Source organism: Lynx rufus, unplaced genomic scaffold (genome assembly GCF_022079265.1).
Source record: "Lynx rufus isolate CCGP_SWC_20201006 ecotype Redwood Valley unplaced genomic scaffold, mLynRuf1.p SCAF_8, whole genome shotgun sequence".
Lineage (NCBI taxonomy): Eukaryota > Metazoa > Chordata > Mammalia > Carnivora > Felidae > Lynx > Lynx rufus.
Genome location: NW_025814896.1, coordinates 59304008 through 59330222, shown reverse-complemented (window position 1 = coordinate 59330222; position 26215 = coordinate 59304008). Strand labels below are relative to the sequence as shown.

General features: G+C 46.5%; 1 protein-coding gene across 1 annotated transcript in view; it reads left to right on the top strand.

The window, feature by feature from the left end:
- NPAS2 (neuronal PAS domain protein 2) overlaps positions 1-26215 on the top strand; it is a 77494-nt gene that overhangs the window by 23493 nt on the left and 27786 nt on the right. Inside the window, exons 4-9 of the mRNA XM_047069177.1 lie at positions 495-584; positions 10895-11015; positions 12043-12156; positions 23126-23244; positions 23937-24019; positions 24783-24889. Coding sequence (XP_046925133.1) covers positions 495-584; positions 10895-11015; positions 12043-12156; positions 23126-23244; positions 23937-24019; positions 24783-24889 — 634 coding nt within the window. The remainder of the gene's footprint in view (positions 1-494; positions 585-10894; positions 11016-12042; positions 12157-23125; positions 23245-23936; positions 24020-24782; positions 24890-26215) is intronic.

The window sequence follows — 26215 nt, the reverse complement described above, 5'->3', positions numbered from 1 at the left end:
TATTCCCCCTATGGCAATGAATGAAGGCAGAGGTTGACCCTGACTGACAGTTGTTAATGCATCTGTTAGGTCCAGTATCTTCCGGTAAATGTTTCCTGCTGAACTCAAAGCCATATTGAGGGTAGAGGGATGGGAACCATACAACATCACTGACATCTTTTAATGGTAATTGAGGTGTTTCTGATTTAGCCCAACGGGATGCTTATCATTAAACACTACTTAGGTAGTTTCCATGGCTAAATTTTGTCTCATGATATCAACAGGTAGGATTCCAGGGAGTCCTTTACTGCTTTGGCAAGCACTTTGCCTAGGCTAGACGAATCCGCGTACGAAATCCTCCTGTGCGAGGCTGAAAAGTGCGGCGAGGTTATTTGTGGAAATATTCTAAGAGTTACACCACAAAGTCAGTGTCGTGACGGGGGTCCTTTGCTTCAGTGACATCCTCCTCCATAAAAGCACGGCTAAGGAGCCTTCCACTGTTGCATTTTCCGCAGGCGTTAGACGGCTTCATCATCGCAGTGACCACGGATGGCAGCATCCTCTATGTTTCAGACAGTATCACGCCTCTCCTGGGGCATTTACCGGTAAGTGTCTGCTCTGCTGACCTTTGCCAGTACACATTATCATCTTACCTTGAGAACCATTCAGATCTCAGATCAGGGGTGACGTAGGTATGAGGGGGTGTGTGCGTAAGAAAAGCTAATGGTGTTCTCAGCAAGAACTTCCCTTCTAGAGAAAGGGCAGACGCAGGCATGTGCCATTCTGGAACAAGCGAGGCACCAAGATCTTGGCAAACCCCGACCTGTCAGGGGGACATGGGAACAGGTCCTCACCCTCTGTGGCCCAGAAACCATGCAGCAGCTGAACCGATGAGAGAGTCCCAGCACAGTTAGCAGATCTTAGAGCCTGTACCGAGGCTGATGGGTGTCCCTCCAAGGGAAAAGCCGACTTCCTGGGTCAAAGCAGAGCTGGTGGAGGAATGTACAACAGATGGATGGTGATGGGGCGTGGTTTGGGGATCACTGAAGACATGTCTGAGATCACAAGTGGGTGGTGACACTTAATGGTAGTAAGGGATCTGTGATGGGGGGATGGAGGGTGGGGGGAGAGTTGAACTATTCTGAGAGGATGTAGTTGGACCAGGGAGGCCTTGGGGAATGAGAAGGGTGTGGACAGCAGGACAAGCCCTGCTGTCCAGGGGAGCCAGGTGGAGGCTCAGAGTGGGGGTGGGTGCTGCTTGACAAAAACCATCCTAGATGCTCTTCCCTCCCCTTCTTCCTCCTCCTTTTGCTACCTTCTTGCCTCTTTGCCTCTCCTCCTTTCTCCCTCTCCTCCTCCTCTCTGCATAAGTCCTCCTGGCACCCTGCTAACCCCCACTCACCAAGCAGCACCTAGCCTGTGGAGGGTCCACCCTTGGGGATCTCTCAAAGGCGTTTGGCCGGCCTTCCACTTCCTGCCACACCATTATTTATTCCTACAGAGTGTGATCTTGAATGACAGCTCTACCAGGAGCATCCCAAATGAGATAAAAACCTCACTTCTCTCTCCTCCCAACAAGCCCTGCCAGACCACCTAACCCCACCACTTCCCACTCCCCGCACATGGGTGGATGGGTGGCCAGCAGATGTGATAAGGAGGGTAACTGCTTCCCCTAGTTCCTGTACAAAGGAAATCCTGGGCTAGGAAGACACTGGAGGACCATGGCCGCCTCTCCTTAGCTGCACCTGACAGAGAGCAGCGTGGCCTTGCTCTGTGAGCAGCTCTGCTTCCTTGGGGTGATGAGCCCAGCTTTGCTACTGGCCCAGGATTCCATGCTGTCCTGGGTTACACTTGTCCTCGGAAGCCACTCCCCATTGCATCATTTCTGCAAATGACACTGTGTGGAGATCAAAGCCACTGTCCACATTTTTCCTTTGCTTGGTCATTGTGTGACGTAGCCCAGAAAAGCAGTTTTTACCTTGCTAGGCAGATGCCTTTGAATTACCCCATAATCTGTCTAACCTTTGTGTTTTGGCCCACTCCCTGCACCATCTCCAAGTGAATTAGGTGGGGGTGGAGGGGATGGGGCTCTCTCCTCTTGATAGCTGTCAGAGAGGCTGGTTCTCATTTAGTCCCAAGGAGACAAAAGCACAGTTTCACCCTGGTTTTATCTGAGGCTAGAATAGTGATGAGGCCGATACGAGGAACACAGAAGTGATCCCACCAAATCAGCCCAGCTTCTTTGGGCTGACCTGAGGTGGCTGAGGAAAAAGAAGTGATGGGGTGCTTCTTCGGAGGAGTCTGTGTTTTGTCTTGAAGGGATGGACTGGGGTCATGACAGGCACCGATTGAAAGCAATGACATGGAGCCTCCTTAATGACCCAGGAATGAGATGCAGGAGCCCAGAGATGTTTGGGCAAATAGGATTTGCTCTGTTCTGCTTTATGCTTTAGTAATTATCTGATGACCCAGTTGCTATACATGACAGAGGGGAGTCAGAAAGTAAGTCTGGAATTCTGATTTGAAATTACGGAGCATTTTAGGACCACCTATGTGAATGATTCTGTAACTCTGGAAGGATCAGAAATGACCCTGTCTCTGGCTTATCAATGCTAGAGACTCATATGAATCATGAGCATCTGTCAATACACAGACCACACCCAGACACACATAGAGTCAGCCCTTAAAATCTCGCCAGGGGAGGTGCGCTCAGGATGGGCAATCCCCAAACTTAACTTCTATTTAACTTACATTATCCAGTTTTTATCCAGAGCATCACCTTCTTCTTTTTTTTTGCTTGCATCTTTGTTCTCGTGGGTGGGCAAGGGAGATTAAGGATGGATGCTTCACAGGTGCCAATCAGTCACCGGCTGGTTCAGCAGAGGAGCCCATCCAAGAATACCTCTATCCCCTCTATTTTACAAAGAAGGAAACCCAAGGTGGCCCGGCCAGTGAAGTGTAGAGCAGGGCCTAACCCAGACATGACTGCCTGCAGACCCAAGCTCATCACTACTCAGCTCCGGTGTTATTCCTGATGCCAAGGGTTGGAGTTGTCATTTGGGAATTCTGCTTTTGGTTTAATTCACTTTGAGTCTGACTTAGTTACTACTCAGCATGAGCTGAGGACTTGTCCACAGACAATGCAGCCTTTCGAAAGGCCCACGTGAGATTATTTTCCCTTAAGGGTTTGCAGTTTTGTTGAGAGATTTCACCTGTAAAACCATTAGGGACTAATCGGAAAATAGCCAACAAGTATTGAGCACTTACTATGTGCCAGGCACCACTAAGAGTGCCTCCCGTGAGTGAATATGTGTAAAGCACTTAGTACCTGGCACAGAGCTAGAGCTATATCACATTCGCTCTCCTTACCCTTATAATTCTTACAATGACTCTGTGAGATAGGTACTTACCCCAGTTCAAAGACGAAGAAGCTAAGGCACACAGAGGTTCAGGTTCTATAGCCAGTAAGTGGTGGGGCTGGAGTTTGAATTCAGGCATTTTGACTCTAGGATTGGTTGCTTAACCACTACTCAGAATTCTATATAAGACAGAGTAAAGTTCGGTGTACTCTCAGGGTAGGGAGACTGGTTAAGAAGAGAGGATGGGGAACTGAAAGGTAGTGGTCAGTCTTCGTGGGAGAGGTGGCCATCGAGGGAGGGCACGTCCAACAGAGACGCAGTGTGGGCAGGGAGCAGGAGGCTGTGGGCCCCGGCAGCAGGGCCCCATCGGTATCAAAGGCTGGCACACCAGGGGTTAGGTCCCACTATCGCTTGCGTGGCCTGGGATTGGAGGCCCATCCATGATTGGGAAGGTTGGGGGACAAAAAACAGCAAGAATTCCTTTCTATTTTGAGACTGTCAGGTTTATAGTCTCTCTGTCCCCTTCCTACTACCAGAAGCTCAGACATGACAAAAGCTCCCGTGATAGATTTCTGTATAGCAATCTTCTGCTGAAACATGCTAGAACTTTCTCTCCCAACTTGATAGAGAAAAAAAGAAGAAAATAGCTCAAAGAAGAAAATGATGTTAAGACAAAGTCAAAACTTTCCTGTGGTGGCGACACCAGTACATTTCAGTATCTAGAATTAACGAACACAGGTGGTCAAAGAAGAAACATGGGCATGGCGGATGAGTGTGCAGATGGAAGACCAAGGGCTAGAGGGAGCTTCTGAAATGAAAACTTTCCAGGAAAGATCTAAGGGACTCTAAGTCACATGCCTCTGACAGACTTGGGAAAGAATCATATGGCTGAGGCAGAACCAAATGAGAGACTCAAAGTAGGCATAATCTGTGTTTCCTGTTTGGACTTTTGTTTGAGTTTCTAAAAAATCTTCCCAGGTTGTTGTTTTGATTTGTTAATGATTGCAATGTTTGCTGAATGAGGGGGATCATGCTAGGCCCATAAAGCAGAAGTCCTGTCTCCAGCCCTGAGCACAGACCCATGTGGCTAAGTGTTCACTGGGTGATGGGCTGAGGTCTTAAATGGGGCTGCTACCTCAGGAGCAATTGCAAACAGCTCTGGGAAGTGCCTCAGAAGTGAGAAACATGGGCGTGGACAACACCACTTCCCCAGTGGGAGATAATCTAGGGCATGAGTGATTATAAAGTTGGAGAAATCTACAGACCAAAAATTACTTCTGTGGAATGCTGGTTCTCCTAAGCTCCAGCAAGCAGTGCAAGATCAAAGTGGAATAAGGGAACAAATTCCCGTGGTGAGGGTCACAGCAGGGAGAGGAGGTCACGAATAGGAAAGACAGAGCTCTGGGCTGTGTTACCACACAATGTAGCAGCAAGTCCGTGAAACACCTTCCAGGAAACATCGCTCTGCCCTCCCTTCCCCCTCCACCTGCCCTCACCTGATGGAAGAACCTACCTGATCCCAGTCACCTGGTCAAAGGTGGCTCTTGGTGGGGGCCAAGCTGGGGGTCCCTCTGTCTAGGAGGGGTGTGGCAGGTGTGGCTACATGCAGCTCAGAGTTGGTCACAGGTTGAAAGAGTCCAGGTCACCAGTTAGATTGTTTTTATTTTAATGTGCCTTTTGATTTTTATAAAGCATACATGCAAAAGTATGTATAAAACATACATTCAGTTTTTAAATTGACGATAAAGTGAGCAGGAACATACAGGTAGCTATCACTGAGGTGAAGAAACAGAATATAGCCAGGACCGTGGAAGCTCCCGTCTGTTCTTTTCCCATCATGCCCCCACCTTCCAGCCAGAGGTGACCATCTTCCTGGCTTTCGAGATCGTTGCTTTCTTGTTTTTCTTTGCAGTTCTACCAACTTGTGACCTGTCACTGAACACTGTAATTCAGTACTACCTTTTGTTTAACTTCATGTAGAATAGAGCCATAGGAAATGTACTCCTTTTGCTCAACATGGTTTATGAGATCCATCCATCCCACACCGTTAGTAGTGGCTGTCATGGGTTTATTTTCACTGCTGCCCAGTATTCCACTGGAGGAATGGGCTAAAATTTCTGCATCTGTTCCAGCTTGGAAGTCTTAGAAAGGGCTTTTGTGAACATGCTGCGTGTGTTTCCTGATGGACATCTGCAAGCATCCTATAGGGACTATGTGTAGAATTGCTGAATTATAGAGTAGGTACACCCTTACTGCTACTAGGTAACACCAGGTCACTAACAGTGGTTGCACCCATCAACCCTCCACCCGCAGAGTTGAGTTCCAAGTGCTCCGTGCCACAGAACTTGGATTGTCGTGCTTCCTACTATTTGCCTAATGCATGAGGGCATCTCATGGAGTTTTGATTTGTGTCTCTCCCCCATTGCTAATGAGATGGAGCATCTTTGCATATGTTTGTTAGCCGTTTGGATTTCCTCTTTTGTGAACACGGTGCTTGTTCAGGTATTTTGCCATTTTCCTACTGGATTGTCTAGTTTGTTTCTTGTAATGATTTGTAAGCATTCTTTCCATGTTCTCAATACTCGTCCTGTGTCAGGGGTCATTTGAATTGCCTCCTACTCACTCTGCCTTAGGGATACAGGTTTGGTGGAACACACAACACCCAATACTGGACACGTGAGCTCAATAGCTGTTTAAGTCACATATGCTTACAACCTGGAGGGCGAGGACGCACGGCCACACGGGGCCGCGCTCTGGAACAGTGAACCAGCAGGGGCTGTGAGAAGCAGGTTTCATAGTAACAAGGGGGTGAGGTACTCCCTGATCCCCACAGGAGTGAGACTGGCTTGTTTGAATAATTCCACAGGCTGGCAGGGAACTAAACCCTCTAGTCAGGGATGAGCAGGAACTGTGCCTGTCCCCCTTGATAAGGAGCACTGTTTAGCTAGGGGACCTTATCCATGGAGCAAGAGTGTGAAGGAGAACTTTCAGTTGTGCAAAATCGAGGCCCTCCTGATTTTGCCAGGTGACGAGGCGGCAGTTAACACTGAACCTTAATTTTAGGACTTAACACCATGGTGTGTGTGTTGCAAACATATTCTCTCATTTTGTGGCTTACCTTTCCCTCTCTCAGTTCTTTTCATGAATAGAGATTCTTCATAATTGGTACCTTTTATACCCTAATTAATTCTTCACTACTCTAAGGTCAAAGCCACTTGCAGTGCTGTCTTCTGAAAGCATTACTGTTTGGCCATCAGTTTGATTCCGAATCTAAATTGCATCAAAGCATATCGACTATGCTTCCAGCTTCCTGGCCCCTTAGGGAGATCAAGGTCCTGACTGCTTCCCTGAGCTCATTCCTGCCTCTTCGCAGTATGAAGCTTCTCCAGGACTTCCCACAATTGCCCTTTGCAATTGTGGCCAACACATCTCCAGCCAGAACTGCCAGGGCCTGTTTGGGACATTGCTGGACAGCGTGTCCACCCAGCTCATTTCCAACTCAGCTGGCCACCCTCTGTGTGCTCCCTGTGCAGGCTCTCACCTAACTTTGCTGGGTAGGACTAATCTGGTGCTGCTGGTTTGTAGGGAGAGAGGAAAATGCCTCACTGCCTCCCGAAGCACTTCCAGATCATCCCCAGGCCCCCATGGGGCCCCAAGAAGAAACATGGGAGATATGCAATTTGGAATTTAGGAATAGGCATTCGTATTGAAAGTATTCTTGGTAAAGATTCTTGATAAAGCAGCCAAGGACATCCCAGTAAGTTGAGAATGAGAACCTTCCACCTCCAACAGGTAAATGATGTTCTAGACACTGTGATTCAGCTATGAAGATAGCTGCAGATGGCAAATGCCCTCCCTTGTCTCTGTAATTGCTGTCATTTTAATAAGCAGAGCTCAGCTCATTCAAGGGACAGTTCAATTGCGTATATAATTTACTCTCCGGTAAGCGTTAGGGTTTAAATTTTCAAATTATCATTGTTTGTGTTGGTTGTCATGTTGAAATGGCATAATAGTAATATAACAGTGAAGAGAGAAAGAGCTTGCTCTGTGCCAAGCACAGCTCTGAGCCCTTTTCGTGCGTGTATTGACTCATAATCCTCACAGCCTCCCCCCTCCCACCAATCTCCATCCAGGGTTCACCTTTATTCTTTGCAGAACTTGTAGCCTGAGGTGCCCCCACAGCCCTGTGACCTGCCAGCTGCCTTCCACAGGAGCAACAAGGTCAGGTAGCCCTGTAACCCTGCTCTCTGTCATACATCAGGGGAAGGGGTTTCCACCTGGCTCTCCAAGAAAAGGCCATGGAGTGACTTCGTCATCATTTTCTTGTATCTGAAATGTCTTTAAGAAGAAAGAATAGGGGCGCCTGGGTGGCACAGTCGGTTAAGCGTCCGACTTCAGCCAGGTCACGATCTCGCGGTCTGTGAGTTCGAGCCCCGCGTCAGGCTCTGGGCTGATGGCTCGGAGCCTGGAGCCTGCTTCCGATTCTGTGTCTCCCTCTCTCTCTGCCCCTCCCCCGTTCATGCTCTGTCTCTCTCTGTCCCCAAAATAAATAAACGTTGAAAAAAAAAAATTAAAAAAAAAAAAAAGAAAGAATACTGTTGTCTTTGAGCATTAGTCAGCATCTAAAAAACTAAAGGGAATGCGCTTGCAATAAAATCAAGAACATCAGAAGGAACTTGGAGAAAGCCTGAATGAGAAAATGATAGCACAGGCTAGTGAAGGGTTTGCAGAGTCTTTGCCAATAGAGATCAAGCCAAGCCAGGATGCAATGGAGCTGGGAGTCCCTTCCTTTCCTCCTCCTGTCCTTCATCAGCCACCAAGTTGGTATCTCCCTTCCTCACAGCCTCTAGAATGCTGGCTGCAAGAGGGAAGGGGCTTGCCTGCTTCGTTGTGTTTCTTCCCAGTGCCAAAGGCAGTGGCTGGCAGGCACACAGTAGCCCTCAGTGTTGGGTGGATTATGCTGTTGAATGACCTGTTTGGACTCTCCCTTCTCCTGTGCATTACATCTCCCCATTCCCTGTGCCTACTCAGACTCTGACCATCTCTAGCCTGGTTTCCTGTCTGTGCTCCCTCCCTCCTCAGACTAGAAACCTTAAGGGAGTTCTTTAAAGCACTGGTACAATGCCTTCCTCTAGGCCCTCAGTGGGTTCCATCTCCCCATCCCAGGCACACAGGACAGGGCACTCTCTCCTCTGCAACCTTCTTTGCTCTGGCCTCACTTCCCTTTGCAACCCCTGCCTCCATTGCTCTCCTCCCTCCCCTGTGAGGTTTCTGTGCATGCTGTGCCCCCTGCCTAGAGCACCCTGGCTGCCCTGAAGACGCCATCTTGTCCCCCAGATCCCACTCAAGGATCCCTGCCTGTGGGAATTGTTTCCTGAAAGCCTCTCGGTCCTTGTGATTGGATTCAGCACACCATGCTCAGTGTTCTAGGGGTGTCTTGTTTTTACTCCTTTTACTTCTTTCAGCTAGTTAATGCATTTTTTTTCCTAAGGCCAAGCACCATTAGATGTCAGGTGAAGGCATATCAAGATGAAGGCAGACAGGACCCCTACTCTCCTGGGGCTCCTGTTGGATGGGGCAGGCAGAGGATACACATCAGCATGTGAACGAACAAGAAAACTTCAAGAACTTTCTTAAAGGGTTATTAAACAATCACACTGAGCATCCATTGAGTGATTGCTCTGTGCCCGTTGACCAGTAGCTCCTGGCTTCCTTCTCTTTTGGTTGAGCAAAGCGCAGCCCTGAGGGGGTGGAGCCAGCTTTCAGTCCCAACCTCTGGGGTTCTCCCCACCTTGTCGTGACACAGGCCAGTGTGGTCTAGGCAGACTTGCCCTTCACCAGCAGTTTCAATATGACGCATAGTAAGGGGCTTCAGAGGCCAGAGCCACAGCAGTCAGGGTGGCATTTATGCATGCATTCTCAGAAGCAGTACCCTCAAAGCAGGGACCTAAAGGATGCACAAAAGTTAGCCAGACAAAAGGAGCAGTGCACGATGTCCCAGCCTCAGGGTGCAGTGTGGGGAAGAGCAAACCTGGTAGACTGGAAAGAAGGAAGTTTAGAGGGTAGGTAATACGCAGCCTCAGAAGTGAATGGGGAGGTTCAGACTTTGTCATGGGAGCATTTGGAAGCTGACTGACAGTATTTGATTTGTTTTGTATTGTTTTGTTTTGTCTTTAAGTAAGCTCTGCACCCAACATGGGGCTCAAACTCACAGCCCTGAGATCAAGAGTCACATGCTGTACGGCTTGAGCCAGCCAGGTGCCCTGCCGCTAGATAGATTTAAGCAAGGGGGTGACCTGATCTGATGATACAAGGCTCCTTCTGGCTGCTGATGGAGAATAAGTTGGACAGGAACAAAAGATGATGTGGGAAGACCAGTTTGGTCAGTTCATTCCCCAGATAAGAGATGATGGTGATCTAGACTGGGGGTTGAGGCCATGGAAATAAAGAGAAGTGAGGAGATCTGAGAGAATTTGAGGGAGGAACGTCTCACAGCACTTGAACATCATTTGGATGTGAAGATGAGGGTGAGAAGGGGAGACGCTGAGAATGCCACCAGGGTGTCTGGGATGGGCAAGTGACCGATTGGCAATACCGGGCATCGGGACATTGAGCTCGAGGGAAGAGGAGATATGGGCGCAAAAGAATGAGGACATTAGGGATGCATGTGAATCTCAGGTTCTCAGGGGGCACACAACAGAGAGTTGCCTGGATATACAAATTTAAGAGTGTTTGCAGGTCGTGTTTCAAAAATGTATGAAAGCATGAGTTTATCGAGGGAGACTAAGGCAGCAAGAGACGTGCCTGTCTTCTCTCTCTTTCTCCTCTGTGAGCTTCCACCTGCGCTAGCCACTATGGGAACCACTAGCCACATGTGGCTATTTAAATTCCAATTAAAATCATTAAAATTAAATACAATTAAAAATTCAGTCTTCAGTCCTACCAGCCACATTTCAGTGTTCATAGCCACGTAGCTGGTGGCTCTTGTAAGGGACAGCGCACATTATAGACCATTTCCATCTTCACAGACAGTTGTATTGGACAATGCTATATCTAGATTCTACATCTTATTCATTTTGTATGTGCAGTGCCCAAGCACTCAGAAAAAAAGTGCAGTTCCTTCTATTGGAGGGATCTTAAAAAGTAAACAGGCATTTGGAAATGGGGGTCAGAAAAGGAACCCCACACATTCTTTACAACCTTTCACATGAGTGACAGGGCTCACACGGGGGCCCCAGCCAGAACACAGGAGTGCTGGTAGGTGGGGCTCCTCCAGGAAGAGTAGGACTGTCTGCATATTTGTCTAATTTAACTCTTACTTTTCTCGTGGCCCATGGGCAATACCATAGCACATTTGCATTGGAACAAGTGACACGTTCTAGATTATAATCCAAGATTACAGAGTGATGGAACTGAGAGTCTTTGTGGAAAATCAGATCTTGGACTTTTCATTTCAGAGATCAGTTCTAAATGGTCCTGAATGTCCAGATTTTGGTTTTGCTTTTGTTTTTCATCTTCGTTGAGTGTGTACCTTTGTTCTTTATTTTCTTTTTCAGTCAGATGTCATGGATCAGAATTTGTTAAATTTTCTTCCAGAACAAGAACATTCAGAAGTTTATAAAATGCTCTCTTCCCATATGCTTGTGACAGATTCCCCCTCCCCAGAATACTTAAAATGTAAGTTCACCTTTACTGGTTTTACAAGATACAAAGATAAGAATTTTACTTTGGAAAGGAGGTTAGCATGAATTAAGAGAGGGAGAACTAATTTTAAGAACAGCTTTCCTTGTGACTCAGAGTATTTCCAAAGTCCTTAGAGGTATATTTTATTTGAAATTTAAAGCTAAAACTAGAGTTTTATGTAGTAGTAGTATGTAGTAGAATCATATGACATTTAACTTCTCTGTGGAAAATTTGAAAGCATGGTGCTTAAAAATAAGAATTCATTTTGCCTGTAATACAAGTTCTTTTTTTTTTTTTTAACATGAGAGTCTTTTGGTAATCAACACTGCAAAAAATCAGGGAGCAGTCGACTTGCTTATTTTAGAGGGCACTGTAAAGCTAGATGTATATAATAACCAAGTATCCAACTGAAAACTGAATAATTAGGTCAAAACGCCAAATTCTCCTCTCCTGAGGCTGTCATCTGGTTATTTCTATACGTTTCCAGTTTTTATGGAATTTTAAAGTTTTTCTCAAAATTGGCAACCTGGATGGAAAGGGCGGCCTCGGTGCCTGCTGAACCATGTACGTTGATGGAGGTAACGCAAGTGCCTCGTGCTTGTTCAAGCCTTAGTCCATTTTCCATGAATAATTTGTCCTGTTGTATATCTGATTTTACTTCAAAGCATTGTGAAAAGATTAAATTAAAGAGAGCAGCTCTATATGAGCAGCTTTATTTTAATACACCATATGAAAACAACCAGAACTAATCAATGCCGACATAAGCAACCACAGACATCTGGGAGCAAATTAAGACTAATTGGGCCCAAGTACAGAATGCAAAAATATCCATATAGACTATGGGGGAAAACCCCCTATTCTGCAAAGGTTATAAAACCATGTCCAAAAGTCAGTCATAATGAGAGTAATGTCCTGGCCGTGTGTAGACTAAAGCCCATGAGTTACACAAAGATAAACTTGTTTAGTCTAGAATCTATGTCATATTCATGTTCCTTTTTCTTTTTTTCCTTTAACGGCCCAGCTGACAACGATTTAGAGTTTTATTGCCATCTTCTCAGAGGCAGCTTGAACCCAAAGGAATTTCCAACTTATGAATACATAAAATTTGTAGGAAATTTTCGCTCTTACAACAATGGTAAGCTTTAATTGTCATATAATTGCGACAGTGTCTTTTATCATGCAAACGTGCACACGGGGGCATAAGAATCCCTGAGGGAGGAGGAGTGAGAATACGTGCTTTTCATATTTGCATTTGGATTTTCATGTTCCCAAGATGCGTTTTGTGCTCGTAAATGCTGTCTCCCGTTTGAGAAGAACGTACTCCCACATTTGTTTATGCCGGTGCACAAAGTCCCACTGAAATGCACTTTATTCATGTATTTATTTTCAGGCTGATGGAATAGTTCTGTACTGTGGGAAACAGCTTCTAGTTAATAAAGAACAGGCTCAGCCTACACACAGCCAAACAGGGCTTCACTGTGACATGAAGATCCATAACCTTGGTTTCTGCATCTTTAGTCTCCTTTTTCCAGAACTGCTGTGAGCATGTTCTCATGGGTCTGGCACATAGGTCTTCTGCTCACTCTGACCCTAATGCACGGAAAGTGGCCATTTTCTGAGGAGCCAGAAAAATCCACATTTGGATGGATTATGAAGCAGATTAGCCAAGTGCAAAATCTTACTCTCTGAAATTATCCAGATAACTAATGGTCCAAGCTCTGGTTGTACCTCTAAACTAGACTGACACCCTCAGTTTCCCTTTTGACCCTGGGAAAATGGGAAGGCAGGCCTGGTGGAGGAAATTCCGAAGTACAGTCCCCAGCCCACAGCCCCACTGTGGAGCCCAGCACAGAAAGGCCTGCCTTTTGTTTGCTTCACTCCTCAAACCTCAACACAAAACAAACCACTTTGAATGATCTGACATTTCATAAAACCACAAAGATGGGAAAAACAGAAGGAAGAGTTGACAGGGATGGGGGGAGAGAGAGGGAAGGAAAGGAGAAAAATACCAAAGGAAAAGAGACAGGAAGATGAGGCACAGAAATGATGGGTGGGCAGGTGGAGACACCAGGGAGTTGATGGCACCCCTGCTTGGGCAGCCTCTGGACCCATGATGGAGTCCATTTACCCACCAAATTAGACCCAGAGTTTCCATTAGAATCTGCCAACATAATGGCCCCGAGTCCTAATGCTGAAGCTAACCAGGATCTTTCCTTCCCCCTCAAACAATCCTCTGTTGTATGTTGTTTGCATAAATATACATACTTTGTCTAAAAGCCTGAACTAGATGCTAAACACTTTGGTCCTGCCAAAGTGATTTTCAAGCCTAACGTTCAGGGCTCGTGCCTGGATGATGGGCTCCTTGGCTAACTTGGGGCCCTTTGGGAACCTACCCAAACAGGGTTCCTAAGTGGTTGGAAGTGAAGACAGGTCAGCTTTCACAAGTGGGGCCCTAAATCTGGGTCAAACAGGATAAAGCCAAAGCCTGACCATGCCTAACCCGACTCATCTGAAAGGCTTTCCTAAACCTCAAGAGATGAATGTTTTATGAACCACGCAAGTAAATGGTAGCTGGTTGGGCTGCCTAGTTCAAGAAATTGACCTACAAGACACCTGGTAGAACACCCAGCATGATGCCAGCCCTGGTGCAGAGTTCACTGGGTGAGGCACCTTGTTAAAATGAAGATTCTAGTTCAGGAGATCTGAGGATGGGGCTGGGATTGTACAATTGGAAAGAACCTTGGGGCTCTGATGAAAGGGGTCATGGACTTTGAGAAACACTGCCCTATTATGATACTAAATGCCATTCCATAGGAATCGTAATGGTACTCCTCACGTTAATGGTGCTCCTTCCTACAGCTTTATTCTTGAATTAATATAAGCAGTGGTTTGCAATTTGCTTAAAATGTGTGCTGTGGCCATCATGCCAGCTGCTGGAATAGCAGAACATCCCATGTGTCTGCGTGCGAGGAAGGGGAAGGCACCCTGGCCCCCCGGAGTGCCAAGACTGTGGAAATTCTGGGATGCTGCTCCTACGTGTCTCCATGACAACGGCGCACCGCTTAATTAAGGAACTGTCCTGTGATTGGCTGCCGAGCAGCAGTCCCATCCTTTGTTCATTTACATTTCCACAACTCTCCCTTACTATGCTGCTGAATATCACTTTGAAGCTTCCTGTCGCTTATCACATTTTAAAGGGTTTCAAGGAAAGAGGCAGACTTCATTGTGAATACCTGGGGTTTTTTTCCCTAACCAGCAAAGCTTTATTTTCACTTCACGTTGAGACAATGTTTGTTTGCCTGAAAGAATATGTGGAAATTATGTGTGATTTTTTTTTCTTTTTTTTTTTTGGAAACTGTTACTGCTATAAACACACAGCATCGAAAAGTGGAAAATTTAAAGCCAAGATTGCCAGAGTGTCTTTCCAGAGCCTGTTGAACAAACCAGAGTTAGGGGGGCTTTCCTGAGGCAAGAGTCTCCAAATGTAATTGTGGAAAACCTGAAATATCATTCTCACTTGGATGAAAATAGACCACAACAAATGTCAGAGGGAAATGAATTTCTAAGATGGAACCCTATGAAATCACCAACATTCAATTATTTTTTACCTATAAAACAGAGTTTAACATACTGTAAGAAATACTTCAAATTTGATTTTGTAGGTTTACTTCTTAATAAACATTGGACAATGGGTTAATCAAAATAGCTCACCTTAGGAGTGCTTCCTAACTCCCAGGTCCTGGGCCCAGTCTTTGCATTGATAATCTCATTGAATCCTCTCGCCAACCTTATAAGTGGTACCCATTGGCATCGTCGCATCTTAACAGAGAAGGAAACTGATGCACATAAGAATCAGAAGTGCACATTCTAACCCTGAACTCCTACCCTTAACCCCAGTGCTTTGCTATGTTGCAAAGCAAATCTATGTTGAAATTAAACATGTAGATGCAGCACACAGGCCTGTCCCTGCCACTGGGCATGCTGTTGGGACATGATGTCCGTCCCTATGCACATCAGATGTCCCGCACCCGTGAACCACGCTGTTTTAAGGATACCCAAGATTTGTTTGAAAACAAATGGGTTTATGCTCACAGATCTCTAAAAATGGGCACAAGACACTGTGAAGGCCACACAGGGAAGCACCAGGGTAGGTCAAGAGGCAGGGCGAGTAGGAGATGTGGGCAGGAGCCTCCTAGTGTGGTTTCTGTAGAAAAGATTGAGTGAGGCAGCATAAACAGACTTCAGTTTGGTGGGTTTGAATAATTTTAGTAGGCTCTTGGGTAGAGGGGTTTGTCTCTAGTTCTCAGGGACCTGAGTGATTAGGGCAAGTGGATAGTAGCCCAGAGTGTCAGAGCCCCATAAAGGATATGGTTGGGCTGTGAGCTCTAGATTGATTGGTTTGCCTATGAAAGGTGCACTGGAAGGTGAGTCGTACCCTATTTCTAGGAATTGACCAGCCCTGAAAGCAGCAGTTTCTCCAAGGTCAGCAAGGCCCCAAATGTCAAAGCACCAAATACAGAGAGTACAAAATGTGGTTTGTACACAAGCCACCCCATGCAACTTCCCTGAGTCCCCAGGCATGGCACACCTTTCAAAGCAATATGTGTAGAAGAAAAATGACTATGAACATTGCTTTTATTTTAATAAAATCCCTGTGCGCACTTCAAAGAACTATGTAGGAAACCCTACCCTGGTCCGTTATCAGGAAAAGTCCTATCATTTCTGTAGGGCTGCTGAGTTTATGGAGCATTGCCTGGCACATTCTCTTTTTTTTTTTTTTTTTTTTTTTTTTTTTTTTTTTTTAATTTTTTTTTCAACGTTTATTTATTTTTTGGGGACACAGAGAGACAGAGCATGAACGGGGGGGGGGGGGGCAGAGAGAGAGGGAGACACAGAATCGGAAACAGGCTCCAGGCTCTGAGCCATCAGCCCAGAGCCTGACGCGGGGCTCGAACTCACGGACCGCGAGATCGTGACCTGGCTGAAGTCGGACGCCCAACCGACTGCGCCACCCAGGCGCCCCTGGCACATTCTCTTTTGATACCTGTCAGGAAAATACAAGGCTCTCATTTTTATCAATAATGGAGTGGAAAGGATGGTGACATTTACTGATCTGTGAGCTCTTTGCACCCCTTCCTGGGCCTATGTAGTCCATGCCTGGTATATAAGTAAGGCTCAACAAAAGTACGTTGGCCTAGACTGAGGCTCAGAGATTTTAGCCCTGGACGTACAGGTGGTAGGGGACAGAGGTCCAGCTCAGACCTGACTTTTGACTCACAGGGAAATGAGGCTTTTCCAAAACTGAGAGCTAATAATAGAGCTCTCCTTCACTGACCCCAAAGCCCACCCCAGAGATGGAGGGGTGGCTTCCAGGAGGGTTCCTACTACTTCTTTGGCCTTTAATCTGATGCAAAGATTAAATCCACTGTGGTATGTGCTGGGTAGACTGGCACATGTATAACTTATGGTGATTTGTGAATTGTGTGCACTGGAAGGTCACTGACCAGTGCATGGTCAGTGTATGGTCATCTTTGGCCTCCATTCTCTCCCCATTCTGTGTCCCCCACCCCCATCAAGTTCCTTCCCCACCTGGACTCCCTGGGTGCTCCCTGATGTCCTTATCCAGGCCCCTCACCCAGGTACCCCTGCCAGTAGTGTTTCTGACACACTCTCTTCCCTGCCTCTTGTTCATCTGATCAACCAATTTGCCTTGAGCCTGATAGAGGTGCGGGCTGTGACTCAAAACTCACATCTGTAGGTACCCTTGGGCCTTAAGCCAAAGGGCCCAAAGGGGAACATGTAGGCTTCAGGGCATGGAAGACAGGTGACATTGATCCAGAGAGGGCTTTTGGTGACGACCCTCATCTGCTTGCCTGCTAACTCAGATAACTTCATCTGGCTCTGTCACCAGTATAAGTAGGTCAAGTTAGGAATTTGGGGTGTGGGGAGGCACAAAAGCCCCTTTGCCCTTGTTAATGAGATTAAACCCTCCAGTGGGACATTTCTGGATTCGGCAGCTGATTGTGCCATCTTACCCCTTTACCTCTGTACCCCCCTCCATGCACCATGGCTGCACAGACACAGCAACCATCGCCTAAATACTTCCACCAAATGGAATTTTCCTCTGCTTCAGTATTTGCACATCTCGGTCACTCCTTCGGACTTCATCATTTGGTACAGATGTTCTGGGGTTGGGGTGGGGAGGAGGTGAAGATGGGACTTCACATCTTTAACCTAGATTTTTAATAAACGTGAAGAAGTATGTGTCAGGAAATGGAACAAGAAAGTAGCTTTCCTAGAACTGTTTCACTTCAGGACAGTTTCTAACCAAGTCTGTGAAAAGCTTCCTGAGGGAATCTGAGCTGGAATACGGAACCACATGTCTCCTCCTCTTCCCATAAAAAGCCTACTGTCTGATCTTGGCCATGTGGCCAGGAGCACCAGAAATCACCACTGATGGCAACAGTCCCTGGTCTACCTCTGCTCTGCACATCACTTCCAGAAGAGGGGTGAAATGAAATTACTTTATTCGGGGCTATGTTTGTCCCATAACAGATGTTTAAAAATACCTCCAACAAATACACCCTTCCATCTTTTTTCCTTGTCCAGTTAAATAGAGGAGCCCCTGGGGCCTCTCCCAACCCCCCACCCAAGTCCCACAGCCCCGCCCACCACTCTTACTGGAGAGGAATCAGCCACGTGATTTTAAAAGACGTAATGAGCAGTCTTTGCTTTCAGGGGTCCTAGTAAACAGGTTCCAGTTCCTGAAAGATAAGTTCATGCCAGGAAGAAGGCAATCCTCTATTTAAGCCCTTGCTCCTCCCCCAGACTTGGATTTAAATGTGCATCTGACTGAAATCCAGAAAGCAGTATTTCAAAAGTTGTTGGTGTGGTTCCAAATAGGTCACCCTCAGCAAACATTCCACTCTGGGCTTTCCAGAAACCACACACCAGAGTATAAAAGTTTCCCTGCCCTCATTTTACCTATTCGCCTCTAACCACACAACCAGATTTGAAATACTGGCAGAAATGGAGGCTTTTTAGCTTACAACACTTGATTCCGTATGTTCCGTGGGATTTCTGTAGGTTGCCTCATTTTATGGCTTTAGGGGTTTTGTTTTTTGTTTTCCTGAACTGAATTGAGATTTCTCAGTTAGGGGAACAAATCCACTCCCACCAGATCTCACTGAGAATGGAGATGTGAGTTTAGCACAGGAAGGACAGCCTCGGGGAAGGAATGTCTCATCTATCTGTCACAGGCCCCCAAGAGCAAGAAGCAGAGTGTCCCCCCCCCCAACATGGAAGTACCACATCTTTCTCCAGCAGAGGCCATTGCTGCCAGATTAGATTGTGGAGGAAATAAGAATGCAATAAAGAACAAGGTGTTACCCAAGGTCATTGTCTTGCTCGAGCATCTAGAGCCCATATTAAAATGGAGCAGTGAGGAATGGTCACACAAACACATCTTCCTGCTTGTTCCAGCCTGGGAGCAGGGCACTTCCATAGAGGTTGTCCAGGAATTGTGACAAAAAATGTGCACAAGACATCCAGATGGAGGACAGGGGGCAACATCCTGTACGAAGTCCACTTTCCTTAGGGGGAAAATCAGCTGGCCCTGTCCACAACAACTGTCTGGTGGATATCTTGTCAATGCCATTACAACCTCCTGCCCCCCCAAATACTCATTTTTATTAACAAACACCAAGGAAAAGAAGAAATATTTAAGTGAGACGTATATTTTCCCATCTGAGTAATTTTTTCAATCCCGCAAATTGCAAACCCTTAGCCTTCTTGTGTGGCTCTCAGCCTGTCTCCAGCCTCGTTCATTCTTATGCCAAACAGAACTGGCAGAAAGAAAGCAAAGAACCACGCCTTACCCCAGCTAGTTAGGTGGTGCTCTGGGCCAGAAACCGGGGCAGGATTATTTTGCTGCTGCTGTCCTAAGAACCAAGTAACCTGGCTATTCAGAACACATCAGGTAAAGCATACCGTACTGCTAAGAGAAAAAGGAAGCCTCTGAAAATAGTGCTTAATTACAGGGAGAGGATTTCTCGTGAATGTTCAGGAAATCACTTTTTCCTTAACATTCTGACACTGTAACCCAGACGTTTTGGACAGTTATCATAAATGAGATTTGAGAACGTTTTTCTTCTCTCAGCAAGCCTCCTCACTGATTGTTTCATGTCTTCCTGAACACCTTTCGGCTTTGATTTTTGTTTGTTCCAAGAAGTGCTGAGAAAGCTATTTGTCACTCTCCTTGCGGACTATTAGTGTGCTTTCCTACAGCTGTTGCAACTAATTTATCATAAGCAGGCCATCTCTGATCAGAATACTTAATTGTTTAGGCCTGATGACTGAACCAGTACTGAGGAACCATACGTATATCTTTTTCCATTTCTTTCTACTCCTTTGCTATTAGCTAATGTTCACTATCCCCACCTCTGCTTCTTCCTCATTCTTTCCCACCCCTTTGCAAACATGTCTCACGCCACTGGAGACTTCCCTGCCCTTTCAGACATCCTTGTCTTCTTTCCATGACTGACTTGAGAGGTCACCTTTGAGATGGAAGCCAACCCCAGACACCAGGAGAGGCAGACTTTAATCACTCTTATTCTCTGGAGAACCTCAGGGCTCTCTTGTGTTCAGAATCCCTAGAGTGCAAGCCCAAGGCAGAATTCTTCCAGGGTCTCTAAAATTTGAAATTGTGATGAAAGGTTCAGGAGCAAAGAAGGGCTTGATCACCCCCATGGACTGTTTTAATAGGAAGGCTAAACACAGAGCACCATCTTGCATGTTTCCGAGCTTGAGACCCATATGGGCACTTGTGTTGTTTTCACCGAGTGGCAACTGCAATACACTGATTTGCAGCAGACCTTGCCCAGGTTCTTCTGACCAGTGTAAATGCACCAGTAGGGCAGTGAGCCAGCCCAAGTGCCGGTGGGACCCCGGACCATGCTCTGTAGGCACCCTCCCACAGCAACCCAGCCCCCAGCAACACCAGGCTGGGCTGCAGAAGGGGAGCCCCCGTGGGGTCTTGAGACCTGTGTGTTTGTTGCAGGCTGGGATCAGAAGGTCTCTTCCCCAGCTAGATCTTAAGCTGTAGTTTTAGGGGTGAGATGGAAGGTCCTCTCATCAGAGACACATTCAGTAAACACATGTTGAGCGCCTGCTGTGTACAAGACGCCTGCTCAGTGTGGGAAACAGGGAACTAGATCCAGTTCCTACCACGGGGAAACCTGTCTCTTTAGCTTTGGGCAAGAGTAAGATCAATTTCAAGTAAGATGACCCTCAGGGCAAAAAATGTAGCAAGAAATCATTGCTTTTATCTGTGGCATGAATGCTGTGCGTGTGTGCGTGTTGTAGTGGTGGAAGAAAGAAGTGGGAAAGCAGGCAGAGATCTGATAAATAGGGCTGCGTCTGCATCAACTGGTTAATTCTTCCGAGAGGCTCAGGAAGCCAGTTGTAATTAGATATGTTTTTTCTATTACTTAAATTGAAACAACTAATTAAATCCTTAATTAATGTTTTTTAACTACCTTGGGATAAGAAGTGCCAGAGAAGTTATTCTAAGTGCTAAATATTACTCTGAAGTCCCAGGGAGCAGTTTGCTCATGTGTTGACTCTGGAATCTGTGAGGAGGCTCATGCTGTGAATAAAAGTCATTTGAATCGCGGTTGGCAAAATGTTTAAAGTATCTTCTTCCCCTTGACTTCCCCCAAGGTTATCCCCTTGGCCTCTGTTACAACTTTCATCCTTGATTCACCATCACCTTTGATCAAGCCCTCAGCTGCTTAAGGTTTTGGGGGAGAAAGCTCGTTTAGAAGAGGAGTTTGCTTGGTTCTGGGCCCCTCTGTAAAGTATCTAGCTTATCAAGTGCAGGCTATAAGCAATAATGAAATTTCCCCTGTGGGGTGCATTTTCATCTTTAAAACCTTAGAAGTTATAAAAGGAGTGATACACAACTGCATTGGGAGGCAGCCAGGCCAGCAGTAAGCTCTGCGGAACATTCACATAATTTCTGTGGTCTCTGCCCCTTGAAGAAATTATTAGGGGCTGGTGTTTCACTCCCCCACGCTCCTTCTGTCTCCCTGTCTTCCTCATGGTAAATCACCAAGGAAGGCACTTACTGACAGAATACATTAATTTGGTAGCCAGAAGGATCATTCCAGCAAGGCGCATGGTTTAGAGACAAATGAGAGAGACTTTCTCTAGAAATTTCCAGGAAGTCCTTTTGGAAGTTTGCTTCGAAGGCCTAGGTTTTCTGAAAGAGTAGGGAGAATTTTATTAGGTCTTTATTTGGCAGTCGATGTCTCTTAGATTCAAGCAGAGGGGGTATTTCACATCTGGGAGATTTTTTCATGTCTTTTTTTATTATGCAGATGTTCACATCTGCAGACCCTTCCCTTATGGGATTGCCTTCTCTCCCCTCAGTGAGTCCCTTGGCTCACCCTCCACATTAATCTACAATGGACTAAGCCAACTAATGACAGCTGTAAACTCCTCAGGGACCACTGTTTTCTACTTTGCCCCTTTATATTCATGTTTGGAAACATTTATATTAATATTTATGTGAATCAATTCAGAGAATATGTTTGGTAAAATGAATTTATTCATGTTAGTGGATAGAAGACCACATTATAGAATCACTTAGAAACCTACGAACATATAAAACAAAAATTATTGGAAAGCTAAAATCCAAAGAAAGTCTTGCAGATTTCATTTTAGAACGCATTTCATTTTCTGTTGCTTTATATGTTCTCAAATTGGAAAACACAACTATGTTTAAGTCTACAAGTTCAGAAATGTAGTTAGAATTCAGGATCTAGTTCAGGATATAATCAACTACATTTGAAAAAGAGAGAGGTAGTATAGATTATCTAGCATAATGATCCAAAACCCTAACTACATGGTAGTAAGTGTGGGGAGCTTTTAAAACCTCCAGTGCCTGGGCTTCACAGCCAGAGTCCCTGGATCAGCTGATCTGAGAATGGCGTCTGGGCATCTGGGAGGCCGTGTAAAAGGTCCCAAGGAATCCGATGTGTAGCTGAGTTCAAGAATTCCATATACATAGTCCATTGACTTTTCTCATACTTAACAGGGTTCTTTTTCCCACCCAGCATACTCCACCTGAAATAGCAGAATTGTTCCCTGGCCCAAAAGGTAAAGCAGTTCTCCCCAGTCACTGTGAAGTCATCTCTGTAGCTCCCAGGGAAGATGGCAGCTGGCACCAGCTGGCACCTCCCCAGAGGGTGTGCGGGGGCCTGTTCTCAGCCCTGTAGTGGGCACGAGCCCTGAGCAATCACCCGTCTGCCCTGTAAGAACTTCAGGCTTGGCGACGGAAGACCTGGTTAGAGTCCCTGCTCTGTTATTTCGATTCTGAGCCATCTTGGTTAATACATATAACCTTTCTGGGCCTCAGCTGCCTCATCTGTAGAATGAAGAAGGTCACACCTTCCCAGACTTGTGAGAATATGAGATACTCATGAATAGGTTTGTCACCTGTGCAGAGCTACAGAACTAGTGAGTTTGTGGGGGACACTGTGTACCTCTGGGGATCACCCTGGATCCTGAGGCCATCTCCTCAGTAGCACTGGCCAAACCCAGCATCAGCCTGGCTCCCGATGTGGAGTTTCAGGGCGGAAAGCCCTTGGATCCCAGGTGTGCTGTGCCAGAACCAGGGGTAGAAAGGGGGGGTCAACAAATGCTGGGGGCCCATCGTATCAGAAACCATGTCTGACTAGGGAACACACCCCGAAGTGAGAATGCGGGCCCATACCGCAAAGCGAAGCTCTCTTCTCCTTTTGTCAAATGTTTTTCCCAGCACAACAGTCTGTGTGCCTGTAGGACTACTGGGAGCAGGAGGCAGGGTAGTCTGCTGGTACTCAGATTCCAACTCTATTGGGCTGTGAGCAGGTTACCTCACAGGCCGCGCCTCCTGTTTCCTGTGCAGGGCGGATAATAGTAGCCCCTACCTCACGGAGGTGTCTGTTGTACGAATGAAGAGAGTGAATGTACGTGAAGCCCTGACTGACAGTGATGCCAGGTCGGGGTCGGCTGCTGTGCCACACAGGGCTAACCCATCTGCCTGTCTCCTCCCGCCCCAGTGCCTAGCCCCTCTTGTAATGGCTTTGACGGCACCCTTTCGAGGCCCTGCCGGGTGCCGCTGGGAAAGGAGGTCTGCTTCATCGCCACAGTTCGTCTGGCAACACCACAGTTCTTAAAGGCAAGTACCTGGGAGAGCTCATGTTGTGTGAAACTAGTACAACTGAGTCACGTTTAGTTACAGCTCACTAACCGTCTTTATGGGAAAGAATAAGATGGCAATGTAGTTGCCACTGACTTTGAAAAGTTGAAATGTCTGCTTTCTGCACCTGTGAACTGCGCCGCATGCCCCTTGCCCTAACTCTGGTTTCCCAGGAGCTCTTTTGCTGGAAGGCAGCATCAGCTGCCCTTCAGCCTGCAGAGATGCTCACTGGCAACTCTGTAGATCCTCCTCCCTTTCATGCCAACGTTACTACCACTCAGGGCAGGCCGAGGTGAGGGCCAAGTGTCAAAACCCAGGGCTTGTCTGTATTCTCTCACCCGTGATTGCTTTAACATCCATGGCATGAATGCGGAGTTAAATTAGTCATTCAAATTCAGATGAAAAGCCATTTTCCACATGTTTACCACCCTTCCAGATAATGGGAAGGGAGTGGTGTGGCATTTTGGCTCTTAGGTATTTTTCCCCAGCTTGTGAAATAAATTTAGTATCAGCTAATACTGACATTAGCTACAGATGATGAGTTTCAGCCCAACACAACTTGGAGACTTGCTCTAAATGATTTTAACTTCTGTTACCCACCATGCGTTCTTGAACCAACCTAGGGTGAGCATCTGGCACCCCAAGCAATATTTTTTTCCCTTCTAATACAGGAAATGTGCATAGTTGACGAACCTTTAGAGGAATTCACTTCAAGGCATAGCTTGGAATGGAAATTTTTATTTCTGGATCACAGGTTTGTGAAAAGAAAAACATATTTGGGTTGGGTCCTTTTCAAGTGTTTGTTTGCATGAGCCAGGCTCTCCTTGGGAGAGAAAAGTCGGGCCTTGTCCCTTCAAGGAGAAGGGCTTTCTGGCACCAGGGGAAATCGTTCCCGGCCAAGAGCCAGGCGGCCTCCCTTCAACTCCAAGTGCCCCATCCATGGGTATGATCCGTGTTTGGGCCAGAGCATCTCAGGAGAGCCAGGTGCCACATCCCAGGGACATCTTTGGGATACCCTCACCCCCATCCCACTCGGGACCCTCTCCAGTTCCCCGGAAGGCAAGGGCAGATGGGAGAGAACCTCCTCTCTTAATTTTCTCAACACCCTTTTGTCCCTTTAACTTCACCTTCTTTCTTTCTTCTGTAACATTTTTCACAGTTGAAGGATGAGAACTCTCCCCTCCCCACCCTTTAAGTTTTTGTTAAGCTTTGGGACTGGACTGCCCCAATCGATAGCTGTTTTTAATTATTCGGTAATGATAAAATGTATTATTATTTAATGCAGGTTATGCTAAGCAAACTGAATATATAAATGCCAAAAGGGTTGAGCGCTTTGGGAAACACAGCCTCTCTGGTTTTAACCATTGCAAAATTACTGTCCTGCCATCGTTCTTGAGAAATGAGGTCTCTGTGTTGATCATGAAACATGCAGACTGTACCCTCTGTGTTGAGGTGCCACCACGGTGAGTCTGGCAGGGGGACCTGCTTTCTGATGAATTATCCCCGTTGCTTGGCAGAGCCCCTCCGATCATAGGATACCTGCCTTTTGAAGTTTTGGGGACCTCAGGCTATGACTACTACCACATTGACGATCTGGAGCTCCTGGCCAGGTGCCATCAGCACTGTGAGTATCGCACACCCTGCCCCAGGGCCTGACGGTCCCCAGCACCCTCCACAGAGCCCCGGCAGCAGGACTCTTGGGCCCTGGAAGTCCACTTATTACTTGGTTTCTTTTTGAGGAGGAACACTTTGTTTCCTCGAAAATGATATACGAGTGTGGCAGAGGTCCCTGTGGTTTGAGTTTTTACCTGGAATTGACTTTGTTCCTCCTCCTCCCACCCCCCAGCACCTTCCCAGTATCCTTTAGATAGGTAAGCTGTTTAATCTTACCTAAGAAAACAAGGTAAGTGATGATGGTCATTTTTTCCAAGTTATGCAGTACGTTATTTTAAGTTTATTTATTTATTTTGAGAGAGACCGAGAGAGAGTGCAAGCAGGGGAGGGGCAGAGAGGGGGAGGGGACAGAGGATCCGAAGCAGGCTCTACGCTCACAGCAAAGAGCCTGACATGGGGTTTGAACCCACGAACCGTGAGATTATGACCTGAGCCTAAGTCGGACGCTTAACAGACTGAGCCACCCAGGTGCCCTATGCAATACATTTCAAAGACAAACTATTGAACTCACATCACTGCTCATTGTAAGCAGACATATATTGGTCACAAGCTACAGGCCAGATAACTGAGCGAGACCAAGCACATAAGGATGTTCAGAATCTCCTTGCTGCTCTGCAGGAGCAAGGTCTAATGGATACTTATAGGATGCTGTCACTGCATTGGAGGGAACGTGTTCAGGATACTGGGGGTGCTCAGAGGAGGATTCCTCACCCAGCCAGGGGAGGGGACTGGGAAGGCTCTCTGCCACAGAAGAGGGCCACAGGCTAGGAGGTAGAGGAGGTACCCCATGTTGTGGGGTGGGCAGGGGATAGAGGGAGAATTACAAGCATATCTGGGTTCTCACTTAGCAAGAGGAGTCAAGAATTAACCATTTAAAGCCATATCTTCAGTGCCAAGTTCTAGCTTTAAACAGGAAAATTTTTAATCATAACGGATCCTGACACATAAATTGACCACCAACACTGTATTTTGATAGATGTCATGTCTGTAGTATCCATTGTAACTTTCCCTTCTCTGCTGTTCTTGTCAAAAGAATAGGCTTAAGTTCCATCAGGATCCTCAGAACCTGAGGCTGATCTTTTTTTTAAATATTTATTTATTTATTGGGAGAGCACAAGCCGGGGGAGGGGCAGAGAGAGGGGAACAGCAGATCCAAAATGGGCTCTGAGCTGACAGGCTGGCAGCAGCGAGCCTGATGCAGGGCTTGAACTCATGAACCTTGAGACGTGACCTGAGCCGAAAACAACTGAACCACCCAGGTGTCCCTAAGGCTAAT